Here is a 15,490-nt window from a genome sequence, read left to right as displayed (position 1 = left end):
TTCAAGGGTCTGGGATCAGCTCTGGTCCTGGGGGCCCGTGAGGGCAGGTGTGACCTGCAGGAGCGGGGGCTACAGCAGCCTCCCGGGGCCGGGCCCGGACCGCCGAGATAGCTGCTCTTCTGGCCCCACCACGCAGAAGCCAGGTGACGGGACCCAGTACCTACCACAAATGATGGGGGCAAATACGGCCATGCCTCGGAACTGCTGCTTAGAGATGGTCTTGTTCAAGATGAGCCCCCCGAAACTGCGGGGGGGCGGGGAGAGATGGCAAACGATTAGAGTGGACGCTGGCCAGCCCTCACCACGCAGACCGCCGTGTCAGCCTGTCACCCGCCCAAAACATCTGGGGTGGCCGAGCTGGTCTCCCGTGTCCCCTGATGCCGCACAGGGCTCCCACCTCTGCTCTGTGTCTCGGCTGTTGCAGAAGGCCCCACCAGACCCTTTCCGAGGCCACTTAGCTGGCTGGGCCCTGCCACGTGACAGCCCTGAGGTGCGCTCAGCAGGAAGAGGGGCCCATGTGACGTCTCCCACCCCTGCTCCCCGAAGCTGCTCAGCACCTGGCCCCACCAACCCTGGGGTTCAGTGAAGGCCTGGAGTCCACGAGCTTCTGGAAGCAAAGACATCTCGGCCACAGCCTCCGCTCCCCGAGTCACTCAGGAGAGCACATGGGAAAGGGCTGGGGTGGCCCCCGTCAGGGTCCACAAGCAGAAAGGGCCCCCAAGGATGAGGCTGGAGGGCCCAGGGCCCCGGAGCACTGATCCTTCAGCCCTGTAGGTCTCACCAGTGGCTCGGCTGCGGGAATGGCCTTCACAGAGCTGTGGCCGTGAGGCCAGCTCAGCGGGGCCAGGCCAGCGCAGCGGGGGAGCGGGGCCGTGGCGGGTGCTCGTCTCCTGTGAACAGGGCTGCCCCTCACAATACACCAGGTTCAGGGTTCTTGGGGGAAATGAGGAGCGAAGAGCGTGGTGGAGGCGCCCGAGGCCACGGCTCACCCCACCCGGATCCCAAGGCGTCGCCACCCACGCACCTGCTGACGAGCATCGCCAGGACGATGGGGAACCACCCGAACTTCAAGATCTTCACGACGGGCGGGTTCTGCTTGGCGATGAGGATGCACAGGGGGGTCAGGGCCGTGAAGCCGATGCAGACCAGCGGCGTCAGATACCGACTGTCTAGGGGGAAGAGAGGGGGCGCGTGGGCCGTGGGGCTGGAGCTCAGGGTGGGGCTCAGGGTGGGGCCCAGGCTGTGGCCTGGGTGGCGGAGGTGACAGGTGTGTGGGGACTCAGGGCCCCAGAGGCCTGAGGAACAGCTCCCGTCCCCTGCACCTCCCGTCATGCGGCTGAGGGGCTCCTGTCCACCTCGATCCCCGCCGCACCTGCCTTTGCTTCGCTGACGCCCCTGCGGCTCTCCCGACACACGTGCCCTCCTCGGCCTGCTCTCAGCCTGGCCTTGCTATTCACGGCTCCGTTTACGGGGTCGTGACCGTGGCCAGTGCCGCGCTCGGCACTTCGTGTACCCAACTCTCCTGCTCTCGCCGACCCGCTCGGACGGCCTGGGAGGAGGTGGCCGAGCAGGACACGTCCGTGGGCAGCAATGCTGGCCCTGCTCTTGCTGAGGCCACCCCAGGGGGGGACCCTTCGGCACCCACGTTCTCACAGGGGCTCGTGTCCCTGTGTCACCTGCTCCAGGCGGCAGGAGCCACGAGGACGGACCTTAGCCTGGATCAGCCTCAGGAGCCTGGGCCCCTGCCGGAGCCCAACGCACGGGGCACGTGTGGCCACTCACCCGCCCGCCTCTTACCCGCACCCATGGTGACTCACCAGCCTTGTGGAGAAGCGCCTGCGAACCCCGGCCACGCCCAGAGCGGAGGCCCCCCACCCAGCGCGCGGGCCTGCCCTGGGGCCCCTGCCCTTTTCCGCAGGAAACAGGTGTGGCCATCCTTGTGCCCTGAGCGTCCTGGGCAAGAGATGGGTCCAGAGCCTCGGCAGGTATCTGCTGGCCTGGACGCGGCAGCTGGGAGCGTCACCGCTCAGGGCCGTAGCCTCCCAGCCGCTGTGGCCGTCTCCCTGGTGACAGCATAGGTGCAGTGGCCGCAGGCTCGCCCTCGTCAGCGAGGACCCACCTGACTGCTGCCCAGCCGGGACCCCCGAGATAACCCAGTGTCTCACTGCAGGGATGGGTGACCCAACGGGACTTGACATCCAGGGTGTGTGTGGAGGCATGGGGCTGGGTGCAAAAGGGAGGAGGGCCCGAGGAGGCTGGTAACTCGAAATTACTTTGCAAATCAGATTCCATAACTAGTCCGTGCACAAATCTTTGAAATTCAGAGTGTTTGAAGAATAAAATTAGGGCATCTTACTGTTAGATCTTCACCTCCACTTCGTGAACTTCCAGCATCTTCCCAAACCATCCCTTCCTGTTGCTGCAGGCCTTTCCTGGATGGCTGGAGCTCGCGGAGCTGTGCCACCCTCACTGGGAGCGTTTCCTGGGCCACTTCTGTTGCCCACATGTAAAACCCGGCAATTCCTTAAACCTCTGGGTCCACGGGCCCACCATGCCCCCACGTTTAAGCTTCATTGCTGTCCACTCAACCCATGAAGCCGTGACCGCACTCAGAACTGACATCTGCTAGATCTGGACAGGCGTGCAGCCATCCTGGGGGGGGCCACACCAGGTGGGAGGCCACAGACGGGACACTTGGAGCAGGTGCTCAGCTGTGCAAATGCAGTGAGGGAGCCGCCGGCAAGGCGCTGCCGTGTGTCCACAGCGGCCCGGGTGTGAGCCAAGCTGTGTCCGCAGGCGGACCTGGGCGACGTCGGGGTGGGGGTGGGGGGGGCGGTGGCCACAAGGTCTTGTTCCCAGAACGTGTGCAAACGCCCCGTCGGCGGCTGACCACGTCACAGGCCACCTTCTGAGGAGCCTGGCTTCTGCCTCCTTGGCTGTGACACTCCTGCCTGGAGTCACCTCTCGAGCAGCTGGTGTGTGTCCGGCGTGAACTGTGCCCCCCCGCGAGGAGGTGCTGAGGCACCCAGACCAGCCTCTGTCAGAGGCGGGCACTGACAACCTGTACATCTGCTGCCCGGAGACACTTGTCCCCATGGTGCACTGGAAAAGCCGGTGGCACCTGGGGGACGACCCCCATCTGCCCAGGGACACCAGGCCTCGCCTATGAAAGGACAGACCCCAGTCTCGGGCCCTACCTCTGTGTTTGTGGAAGAAGCTGCTGACGAAAGCCAGGATGGACAAGGTGATGAGGTCTCCCAGGCTGGCCGCGATGGGCGTCGCAATGTTGTCCGGGTTGACCCCGAGTTTCCGAGCGCCGATCACTATGCAGACCATCAACGTCCCTGCAGGGGGAGGGGACAGGTGGCCGGTGAGCGGGGGGCAGGGCCGCCCAGGAGCTCACTGCACCCACGGAGCCGCCCGCTCTCGGGGTCCCTCCCTACACTGGGGTGCAAGGCTTGGACTCTGCCCTGTGTCTCGCGGGCTTGACGCTGTAGAGCAGCCCAAGCACCCTGATGACTCCCTGAACCGTCGAGGAGACACAGGCAGGTGGTGCCTGGGCTCCCAACCTTGGGAACTACAGGTGTGATGCTCACAGCCCTCCTGGCAGGAAGATGGACCCCAAACTGCTCTGAGCAGCAGGAGCCCCGGGCGGGGGGCAGGGGCAACTGGCCCATGAGTGGTTTCCAAGGGGCAGAGCCTGCGGGGAAGACGGCAGGGTAGGGTCTGGGACACTGTGGGGCAGCAGTGCAGGTGGTCCCTGGAGGGAGGGAGGGAGGGAAGGGGCGGCACACAGAAGGCAGCACGGCACTGGGGGCCTGAGGGGCTGCCAGGGCCCAGCACGTGGCCGCGAGTGCAGGGCGACGTCCCTGCTGGACCTGAGAGGCCCTTCCTCGTGGCCGCTACGCCTCCCAGGACCTGCTTCTGTTCTGACTCGGTTCTGAGGCCACTGTGGCGTGCTTCCACCCCCCATGCCACACTGCCGGGGACAAAATCCAACAGCATCTTGTGTGGCCTTTAAGAAGACACTCTGCATCTTGGCCAGTGCTGCTTTAACACTGGACTCAGCGTTCTGTAACTCTGGAAGTAATCACGGTTATCACGTTGGTACCATCGAATGCTGCTGGCCACAGTCTGTGCTGTTTTGTGACCAGGTCCCAGCAACTTTATTCTTTTGCAATGTCATTTGTAAGTGAATTGACACTGCCTGGCTGAGCCGGTGGTCTGGTGACAATCCCACAGGGATGCGTAGACGACACCACCAGTTTGAGATCACTTATTACAAACCACCAGCACCACCGCCCGGCTTTATGGCTCAGACAGGCCAAGGTCATGCTGTGACCCACCAGCCACGCTTCCCGAGTCCCCCTCCTCTTGGGACAATCCCGGCTATGTCCTTGCCACTGAGGTGCACCCCATCTGAGGCCTCAGTCTTCTCATCTGTAAAACAGGAGCTAGGATGGCCCCCGGGAGCGGCACCGCCTTCTGGAGACTTGGTGTCTCCTAGGCTCTGTTCTCTCAGAAGGTTCAGCCCTTCCTTGGCCCAGACGTGCAGGCATGCAGCAGGTCTGTGAATCTGCTCCTGGGCTTCCGCGCTCTGGCCCTGCCCCGACCTGGGCTCCTCAAGGCTACCCCTCTTCCTGGACCTGCGTGCCCTTTGCACGATACACACAGACATGGTCCAGAGAGAACCAGTGTGATCACTGTCCATTCAGAAAACCTGGGAGCTGACCGGTGCCTGGGTTAAGCGTGGAAAGAACCACGGGCTCTGCACTCACACCACTTGCTTGTTGGTGGAGGAGCGGACAGCACACAAGTGAACAAGCGTGTGAAGCAAACACAGCGTGACTGTGAGTGAGTCAGGGGAGGCTGCGAGACTGGAGTCACGCGTGTGCTCGCGCACCGAGGGATCACCCTGAACTAGGATGAGCCCCGCAGCGTTGGGCCCCCAGCGTGTCCCGGGCTCTGGGACAGAAGCTGACACATAGGCTCGGGGGAGTGCTGAGTGGTGAACAGATGCGCAGCCGCTGGGCTCCCTGCTGATGCGCGCAAGCTCCCCCCGGGGCCTGAGGCAGCGTGGCAGGAGCAGGGTGGGGACAGCAGATGGTAGAAGAGGACACGCAGGCCCCTCTCAGAGGAGCTGCCGTCGTGCAGGGAGCTGAGACATAAAGTAAGGGAAAAGAGAGCTTCAGATATTCGCAAGGGCTCCAAAAGGAGCGTGAAGCGTGGTGGCCTCCGGCGGGGGAGGGGGCGCAGGACCTGCCTTGCCCCAGGCCCTCCCGGTGGCCAGTCACAGACAGACGTGTCTCTGCCCCAGCAGAGGGCAAGGATCCCCTCGCCGCCCTCCAGGTCAAGGTGGGTGTGAAGACCCAGCGGTGCCCCGACCCGCGCAGGACCCCGAGGGCTGCTCACCCAGGGCGCAGGCCGCCAGAAAGGCAGTGATGACGCTGCTGGCGCACAGCACCTCCGCCTCCGCCGCGTCCAGCTCCTGCCCTGATGCCGCGCCCAGGAGCAGGGCCGCCACGGCGGCCAGGAGCCCCATGACGGCGGCCTGCACCTGCGGGCAGGAACCAGACGTTAGGCAGGTCTGCTGACCTCGCCCGAGCGCAACAAAGCCAACACCCCCTTCAGCCCGATCCCTGCGGGAACCGCTGCCCCGCCCCGTCCTTCCCCGTCATCTTGCGTAGGGTCCTCGGTCAAGGGCCCCCCGTGTTTCCTCACAGCCCCTCTAACTGGTTTGGACAAAAGTGCTGTGATCTCCAGCAGCACAGACAGTGCCCCTGCCCCCCCGGAAACGCCCAGGACCCCCGGGAGACACCAGAGCTGTCGGAGCTGAGGCCCCAGCGCACACGCAAGGCCAGTCAGCCTCCGCAGACGAGAACACGCCCCAGCTCACACACGGAATTCCACTCAGGGTCCCCAGATTTTTCCTGGTACCTGACAACTCATTTTAAATTTAACTTTCACAAAAATGAGCAGATGCGCAAGAACAGCCATAACAACTTTGAGAAAGAAAATGGGAATTTTGGCATTTTCATTATGAATATGTATTTTAAAGCTATAGTATTAAAACTGGGTGGCTTGGCAGAGAAATAGACAAATAGGTCAGCAGGACAGAACGGGGTCCAGGAATTGAACCGTGAATATGTGAAAATTTTAAATGTAATGTATGAAAATTTAATCATGAATATATGAAAGTTTACTATGCTAAAGGCGGCATTTCAAATCAGGATGGAATACGTAAGGTAAGAGAAACCGGATATTTGCTTGGAAAAATAAAATAGATTCTGACTTTATACCGTTCACACACATATACCTAAACATAAAAACATGAAGTGTGAAACGGATGAAAGCATTGAATAATGTGTTTCAGATTTTGGATTAGGGAAGGCCTCCTACTAAAGATGAAACATATAAAATCTATAAAGAAAAATACAGGTAAGATTTACAAAGTCCAAGCATGACTTCTGTGTGATAAAAGACACCACTAAACAAAGGCAGGGATAGACTTGGAGAAAGTATTTCCGTCTTACGTAACTAATAAAAGATTAGTGTCCAGAATAATGAGTCCATTATACCAAATCAACAATAACCATCATGATAATAAAAAGATAACGTGATAGAACAGTGCATAAGGGATATGACAGGTAATCCACAGAAAGGAAATACAAACGGCTAAGAAACACACAAAAGATGATCAAATCCCTAGTAATCAGGAAAACTTAATCCCCATTGGAAGGTTAGGATTAGGGTTATTTGTAACCAGGGCTGGTCCTCCTCTATTAAACAGTAAGGGCTGTTTGATTTTCTTGGCACTGGGGTCTCTGCTCATCGGGTAAATGGATGGATGGGGTATACTTCTTACCTGTCGGATGAAGTGAAGTTAAAACTCAAAGGTCGACAGTACAAAGTACACATGGACAAACAAGCGGGACGATGGTTGTCTTACACACTGATGGTGGTAAAACTGATACAGGAATTCTGGGAGGAAATTTGTCTAAGTTATCTAAATACCTGATGATCTAGCATTTTCCCAGGGAAACGTGCACATGTGGACAAAGAAGCACATAATCACGATGGTGATTGGAGCCGCTCTGTACAGAGTGACGTCCGTTCGCTAAGTCACTATTAAGAGAAAAGTGCTATTTACAAAGTTACACGTACAGTATAGTATGTTTTATGCATAGAAACATGGAAACTCGTGTGGTCTGTGTCTGTGGGCACATCCATGTGTCTGCAAACACAGAAAGGGTTTAGAAGAGTCCTTCCCATGCTGGTGAACTTATGAGGAACTCATAATTGAAGTTTTTTTTTTTTTAAATATATTTATTTATTTTTGGCTGAGTTGGGTCTTCGTTGCTGCGCGCTAGAGCACAGGCTCAGTAGTTGTGACACACGGGCTTAGCTGCTCCGCAGCGTGTGGGATCTTCCCGGACCAGGGCTCGAACCCGTGTCCCCTGCCCTGGCAAGCAGATTCTTTAACCACTGCGCCACCGGGGAAGTCCCATTTCAATTATTAATACTAGTGCTGGTATTGCACCAAGAAATCAGATACTTTGTAATCCTTTCGGAAAACATCTAGAGCCTTAAACTGTTCCTACCTTGTGAACTTGTAGGAAGTTCTCTTAAGAAACCTACGCAAAAGGAGAACGCTCTCACTGCAGTATAACTTATCGAGTAGGAGCCTGTAACTGCAGGTGCCCCGCAGGGCGATGGGTCTGTGAGTGGACGAGCCGAGCTCGGCAGGTCTGCACAGGCCCCGCAGAGCCAGCCCCTGGCTGCCCTTCCCTCTTACCCGTGAGGTCCTGGCTCACGTACCACTCTTGGGTACATTGTCGTGATAGAATACACTGAAGTTATTTTAAAAGTTTAAGTATGGAACTTACTGCACCCTTTATGCTTTGATGTTAAGCTTTTTAAAAAATGGAGGAGACCAATTGCATCCACGCTGTGACAGGACCACGTGCCAGGCCAGGGCCTGCCCACAGCAGGACCTAATCAACACTGGTTGAGGAGGATTCGGTAGGAAAAGAAACGCAAAACCAGTGACTGTTGCCAAGGCGTTTACCACCCGCCCCTGCAGACCCTCTGCCGGGGCCTCATGAGAGCTTTAACCTCCAGGGGCTTCAGCCACAGGCTGTAGTCCCGGCCCCTGTGAAGCACCTCGGTGGACGAGGCAGACGTCTAAACACAAAACTGCGTCCAGGACGGCCTGACAGCGCCCGCAAGGCCCGGAGAGGCAGCCAGTGCCAGGCTGGAGCCGGGTCTGAGGAGAGTCCCCACCGGGTGATGGGGAGGGGAAAGGACATCCCAGGAGGGGAGGGGGCCGGGCCCACCCCTGGACAAGGGGGCCGGCAAAGGGGCTCCGGGGGAGGAGGCCCCATGAGCTCGAGGGTTAGGAAAGGCCAGGCAGGGGCCGTGCAGAAGCGCAGTGGAGCCCAGGTGCCTGGATGGGGAGGCCAGGGCAGCGGGGCTGGGCTCCAGGCGGCCCAGGGGAGGGTCCTCAGAGTGGCTGGATGTAAGGGTGAGGAACACAGGCAGGCTGAGGGCTGTTGGGTTTCCAGCCGGGTCAGACGGGAGTGTCGCTCACTGGGCAAGCGAATCCCACCCGATGGAGCCACACAGCAGCCCATCTTACAGATGAGGCCCCTGAGCTGGGCCACCCCAGAGCGAGCTTCCAGCCCAAAGCAGACGGAGTCTGGGACTTCAAAGAGGGGTGTAAGGAGGGCAGGTGACGGGGCCGGATCTGGGGACACTGCTCTGGAGATGCCCAGCAGAGAGGTGCAAACGGACTCCGGAGCCCAGGTGAGAAGTCAAGGCCCCTCCTGAGTCTGTGTGTCCTGCCCAGGGCAGCCTGCTGGTCAGTGACCGTCTCGCCTGCACGCCAGTGTGACCTGGGCCCAGTTCTCGGTGTGGCCACAGCCTGCCCCGGCCAGAGGAGCCCAGGAGGCTCTGGATACAAATGCTTCCGTCCAGATCCAGGCCCAGCCTACGGCTGCCTCGGGCTTCCTGGCTCCGTGAGACACCCCCCTCCGCCCCGCGGCCCCACAGTTAGGAGGAGACACAAGTTTGCGACGCGCATGAAGCATAAGGGACAAAGGCGAGGGTCACCTGGATGAGGGCGAGGTTACTGCTGATGACTCGGTGCTGCTCCCGGGGGCCATCGATCTGCCCAGTGTTGGCCTAGGATGGAAAGGAGGGCAAAGGGTGAGTCGGGCGGCAGCACCGAAGCCAGGCCCACCCTTCTTGGAGAGGGTCTCAGGACAGGCCAACAAATGCCCCCTCACTGCTGCCAGAGCCAGCTGTCCTGCCAGCTTCCAAAACGGTGACTCGGGGCTGGAGAGGTGGGGACACAGGCCCAGCTCTTCCCCTCACAGGTGTGCGATCACACATACACGTGCACACGCGGGCACGCGTGTCACCAAGAACCGCAGCCGTTGACCATCCGGCCGGTCCATGAGGGGTGCCGGGCTCCCCCCGCCCTGCCATCCCTCCTCCCCGCCCACGAGTCGCAGCTCACGTGACCAGCAGCCACTCACCCACCTTGGCAAAGTGTCCTGCTTAAGGAACGTACGTAAGGCCCTCTTCTCTTGGGATAAAAAGGCGAGATCGGAAGTGCAGCTTTTTCCTTTAAAAGGGGTAGCTGCTCCTAACGCCACAGCCTTTGCCAGCAAAATTCAGGATGTAGGTAAGAAAAGGTTCCAAAGCAAATGTACTTTCTCGGCTCCTGTTGCACTGAGCTCACTACGTTACTGAACTCAGAGGAAACACGTAATTCTCTTTCTTACTTTATTTTTTGGCTGTGCCGTGTGGCTTGCAGGACCTTCGTTTCCTGACCAGGGATCGAACCCAGGCTCCCTGCAGTGGAAGCGTGGAGTCCCAACCACTGGACGGCCAGGGAAGCCCCCAGAATTACTTTTCTTTGTACAAGTAAGGGGAGGCTTCTTGTCTTTGGGCGCCTGGGACACATCAGGTCACCACTGTGGAGCCCCAGTCAGCTCTGGCTTCATCCAGGTGGCCTGACACCTGCCTCGGGTGTCCTCCCAGGAAGTGGGGCGCAGGTGGAGCAGAGCCGCGAGGGACCCACCGAGGCCACACCCGCTCCGCCTGCCCCCCGCCCCCCCGGGCCCCCTGCGGCCCAGAGATGCCGGTGCCCGTGTGTTGGTTCCTGTCAGTCAACCAATTGCAACGTATCAAGGTAGTCAGAGGGCTGGTCAACCAACTGCAACGTACCAAGGTAGTCAGAGGGTTGGTGCTGGCCCACGACCCCCAGTACGAATCAGAAAGGGAGTCCTTCCTCAAGAAGCCTCACTTGCACTGGCTGGGAAGCGTGTAAAGCACGTGCACACGTCTAGAACCCGTACAACCCACGAAGCAGCATGGAGGTGCCTCCTGGCGCCAGAGGCCCGAGACCAAGTCCAGGCTGAGCAGAAGAGGGAGCGGAGGAGAGGGTGCCTGGAGATCCCACAGGGACGACGGCGGGGAGAGCCGGGGGGAAGCAGCTGCGGCTGTCAGGGAATTAGGCCAGGGGACGGCAGCGGGGCTGACGGGCACTGGATTCCCATCCAGACACCGGGGAGCGTGGGTTTCGGATGAGTTACCCCATGGAGGCTGAAATCGGCCAGGATGGTGGCGGGAACTGGTGTGCAGATGAAGACCCTCAGAGGGTCCATTATCCAGGCCGTGAAGGAGGGAAGGAACAGGGCCGGCCAGGAGGGTGAACCTCGGGCAGGGGCCCTCAGGCATGGGGGGTCAGGTCTCCATCAAGATACAGGGACATTTCTTTCCCCTAGAACGACGGTCCTGGAGAGGTCAGGCTAGGAGCTAGAGGCACAAGGCCAGCCCTGGCACAGGCTGGGGCCTTTCAAGACTCCAAGGCAAAGGAGTGGGAAGCTGGACCGTCTCTAGACCAACCCAGATTCAGCTCAGCAGAAGCAGCCCGCAGGCCCTTCCTAAGCGTGTGTTTGGATCGCACTCAAACATCTTCAGCCTCTCTTAGTCTCACGAGCCCTTACAGCTGCATCAACACACCTCCCTGCCCTGCGGTTCTGGCTGCAGCTCGGCCACTCGGCCTCTCCTTCAGCGACAGGCCCAGCTGTGGGAACCACCCCTCCTCCCGTCCCTCAGGTGAGGACGACTTCCTGCCGCTACCCGGCCTGGGGAGCCTTGCCACCCACAAGCTTGCCGGTGGACCCCTCCTTAACTCTGCTCAGCTCCTGACCCTGCACCTCCTGTTTGCTGCCAGGTCCTGACTTGCCCAGCGAGTTAGAGCTTCACAGGGTCATCTGGCCCATTCACAACAAAAAATACTTACTGGATTAACAAAGAGGACTGACCCTTGCTGTCCTCCTCCTTCCTCAAACTGGAGGGTAGGGAAAGACAACCTTCTAACCTTTTATTTCTAAATAAATGTAGACTTTTTTTTGCAAGAGTTCCAAAGTCAGCGCAGAGAGTTTCCCATATACCTGTCGCCCAGTTTCTAATGACCGTAACACCTTATAGCAGGGGTCCCCAGCCCCTGGGCCGCACAGCACAAGGTGAGCGGCGGGCCACCGAGCAAAGCTTCATCTGCCACTCCCTGTCGCTCACACTACCACCTGAGCCATCCCTCCCCACCCCCGGCCATGGAAAAATCGTCTTCCGCGAAACCGGTCCCTGGTGCCAAAAAGGCTGGGGACCACTGTGTTATAGAACCACAGGACAGTCATCAAACTAAGATGTTAACACTGGCTCAACACCACCAACTAGGTGACAGGATGTATTTGCACATCCCGGCTTTCCCACCACTGTCCTTTCTCTGTTCCAGGAAGTAAGTCCGGATCCCCCACTGGCTCCTTGGTCTCCTCCAGGCAGTGATGGGTTCTCACCTTGACACCTCAAGGAGCGCTGCTCAGGCATTCTGCAGAAGGTCCCTCAACGTGGGCTTGTCTGGTGCCTCCGCACGACTAAACTGAGGGTGCGGATTCGGAGGGAAGAGGCTGCCGAGGGGAGATGCCTTCTCCGTGTGCGGAATCCGAGGCGAGCGACACCACGCGGCTGATCACAGGCGCCCTGACCTCGGCTGAGGTGCGTCTGCCGGGATTCTGCCCTGCAGACTCGCTGTTTTCCCTTCCCCGCACGCTATCAGCTAGAAGCCCCTCATCAGGTCGGCCCTGCGCTCCGGGGGAGGGGATTAAGCGGCTGCTCCTCCGTGGAAGCAGATCGAAGCTTTGGGGACACTTTCTGCAACTACCAGAGCGATTCACAATTCCTGGGGGAGATATCTGAAGCTATGCACACATCCTGTTTCTCCTGCAAGTTCCACCTGGTGCTACTGCAGTGTCAGCGTCTCTAGGTCCTCTTACGGATGGAGCCAGGAAACGTACGTGCGTGCACCCTAACCCCGCTGTGCACACACGCAAATTTAGTTTCGTCTCCCTCTGTACGTCCTAAACAAACGTGAGTTTACAAGGATATCTCTGACTCCAGTCCAGCGTCACAGGGCTCATCATGGCAGGGAGCAGACAGCCTTCAGACACACAGTGGAAATAAGAAGAGGCTTCTACAGTATCACACAGATTCAGAGGAAATCCTTGGGCATAGAGAGCAGGCGAGTTAGGTGGACAGAGGACCCACGCCCAGAAATGACGGCAGGACACGTTTCCCGCCCAGGAAGGAGGCCCCAGGGACAACGGGCACCTCAGACAGGTGGCGACTTGGCTTCAACAAGAGGCGCCTCTCCTCTCGCCTGACCGGCTTGTGCCGACGATGGGGTGCTTGGCTAGGCAGAAGCAGCGAGGGTGTGTGCTGGGGTCACAAGCAGGGAAGTGTCCAGAGTGGCCACAGTAAGAGGGACACAGACCGGTGAGACCAGTGAGCGGCTTGTACCTCCAGGGAACACACTGTGCTGCCCCCCAGCCATCAGGGGGTCACCTGCTCTACAGAAGGAGATCCACAGACTAGGAGGAAACCCAAATAGAGGATGCTCGAGTGACCAAGAATCCCTGTCTCCTGAAGGCCACGGTCATGCCAGACTCAGCAGACTCCACAAACGGAGGCAAAAGCCTAAGGAAACAATCAGACAGAAGCCGAGTAAGACTCTAGGACAGCTAAACCAGGGGGTGGCAGAGCCCGGTGCCTTCGCACAGGGAGAGACCGTCTGGGGTTCTAGAAAGCACAGACTCGGTCTCTGAATGTAGAGTAAAACGCGGAGACGAGCGGGACTCCTCACAATGACCTCAGGAGCACAGGGCTTGAGAGCAAGATTAAGAGGAAACGAGCGCGATGAAAACCCAAGCGCAGGTGTCCCCGAATGAAGCGCGACCAGACAGAGGTGGAAAGAGGCAGGCCCAGAAGCTGCGTGTGGGTACAGTAAAGTTGGAGAGAGGGCGCGAGTGTGAATGCGCGTCAGAATACGAGAAATCACAAAAAACAGGACTTTCATAGAGCTGAAGGCAGACATGCGTCTTTAGATTGAAACATCTAACGCGCACGTAAGGCGAGGAGAAACGGCCCATGCCAGAAATGCCGCGGTGAGATCTCAGAACATGGATGATAAAAAACGCCAAAGAAGTTCAGACAGGGGGACTTCCCTGGCCGTCCAGTGGTTAGGACCCTGCATGTGCACTGCAGGGGGCGCGGGTTCGATCCCTGGTTGGGGAACTAAGATCCCGCAAGCCGCACGACACGCAGCCCCCCGCCAAAAAAAGTTCAGACAGAAAGATAAAATCAACAGACTACCTACAAGAAATGAGACTCAAAGAGACACGAGGCCACCATTAGCAACACTGGGTACAGAGGACACGGCAAGCCTGTCTCAGTTGAGGGAACATACCTGTGAACACTGCCTCGCTATCCGGCCAGGCTGGGGTCAGCTGTGAGGATAAAGGCCCCGTCACACTTGGGAGTCCAGACAGTTCACCTGCCAGGACCCTCCCCTGAAGCAGGTCCTGGACGACACATGCAAACCAAACGAAAGATACATTTAAAAGGAAGCTGGTGGGGAGTGACATCAGCCAGAGGGCGGACAGGGAAGCCCAGCCCGTGCTCCTTGGAGGAAACATAGGATGAACCACACAGACTGAGCACAGCAGCTCTGTGGGAGGGTTAGAAGCCAGGCCAGGCGGGGCAGCAGCCGAGGAGAAGCCTCACCCACGATGGGAGGAAAGGTCGTTGTCGCCCTTGCCCCTCCCCCGGCACAGCCCCGAGGAGACAGGAGGCAGCCGGCCAGCCCCTGGGCCTCCCTTGGGACAGAGGGAAAGAATGGACTTGTCTGTGACCTTCTAGCTGGTCTAGGGGCTCCCAAGAGACGGGCTTCTCTCTCACCCGACTCACAGATCAGACCAGAAGCTAGCATAGTTTACGTATCAGGTCAGGAAAACAGATTTAAAGTCCGGAAAGAAAGAAAAAAACCTGTCAACAAGTAATTCTGGCAAAAACTGTCCTTTGAAAATGAGGGGGGATTTAAGACATTTCTAGATAAATTAAAGCTGACAGAGTTCATTACCACTAGGCCTGCCCTATGGTCAATGTTAAAGGGAGTTGATGAAAGGATGATCAAAAGTCAGTCAAATATATATATTGAAAAATATAAAGTTCTCCAGTAAAAGCAAACACACAGCCAAATATAAAAACCTGTGTATTGTAATTTTGGTTCATAACTCCACTTTTATGCCTTTGTAGGATTTAAAAAACAAAAGCATAAAAATAATTAAAATCTATATTACTGAGTACAAAGTATATAAAATGTAATTCATGATTAATTAAAATCTATATTACTGGGCTTCCCTGGTGGCGCAGTGGTTGAGAGTCCGCCTGCCGATGCAGGGGACACGGGTTCGTGCCCCGGTCCGGGAAGATCCCACGTGCCGCGGAGCGGCTGGGCCCGTGAGCCATGGCCGCTGAGCCTGCGTGTCCGGAGCCTGTGCTCCGCAACGGGAGAGGCCACAACGGTGAGAGGCCCGCGTACCGCAAAAAACAAAAAAAAACAAAAAACCTATATTACTGAGTACACAGTATATAAAATGTAATTCATGATATCAATAACATAAACGGGGTAGAGCTTTAAAGGAATAGAATTTTTGACTAATTTAAGTCGGCAGCAGTTTAAAATAGATTATAACATTAGGATCTTATACGGATTCCCCAAGGTACCCACAAAGAAAACATTTACAGGACATACACAAGAAAAATGAGAAGTGAGTCAAGACCTATCACTACAAAAAATTAACTCATCAAAAAAAAAAAAGAGAACTCATCAAAAAGACAGAAAGGGAGAAAATGAGGGGGAGAAAAGCTATGAGACATACAGAATACAAATACCAAAACGGCAATAATTAGTCCTTGCCTATCACTAATTACTTTAAATGTAAATAAACCTCCCAATCGAAAAACATAAATGGGTAGAGTAAATTTTTAAATATACAAGATCCAACTACATGCTGTCTACAGGAGGGTAACTTTAGATCTAACGACACACATGGATTGAAAGAGAAAAGGTGGAAAAAAGATA

General features: G+C 57.2%; 1 protein-coding gene across 5 annotated transcripts in view; it reads right to left on the bottom strand.

Moving 5' to 3' along the window:
* SLC41A3 (solute carrier family 41 member 3) overlaps nt 1–15,490 on the bottom strand; it is a 64,754-nt gene that overhangs the window by 5,029 nt on the left and 44,235 nt on the right. For all 5 annotated transcript variants that reach the window (XR_007479509.1, XM_049715448.1, XM_049715449.1 and 2 more), the window contains 5 exons: nt 9,112–9,183; nt 5,413–5,557; nt 3,198–3,344; nt 1,025–1,169; nt 165–244 (listed from right to left, as the gene is read on the bottom strand). Coding sequence is in view for 4 of the 5 variants with exons in the window: in XM_049715448.1 (XP_049571405.1) it covers nt 165–244; nt 1,025–1,169; nt 3,198–3,344; nt 5,413–5,557; nt 9,112–9,183 (589 nt within the window). In the remaining variant the exon portion in view is untranslated. The remainder of the gene's footprint in view (nt 1–164; nt 245–1,024; nt 1,170–3,197; nt 3,345–5,412; nt 5,558–9,111; nt 9,184–15,490) is intronic.

The sequence above is a fragment of the Orcinus orca genome, chromosome 10, assembly GCF_937001465.1.
Source record: "Orcinus orca chromosome 10, mOrcOrc1.1, whole genome shotgun sequence".
NCBI classification, from domain to species: Eukaryota; Metazoa; Chordata; class Mammalia; order Artiodactyla; family Delphinidae; genus Orcinus; species Orcinus orca.
Note: the sequence above shows the minus strand (reverse complement) of the source record. Positions and strands in the feature narration are given on the sequence as shown.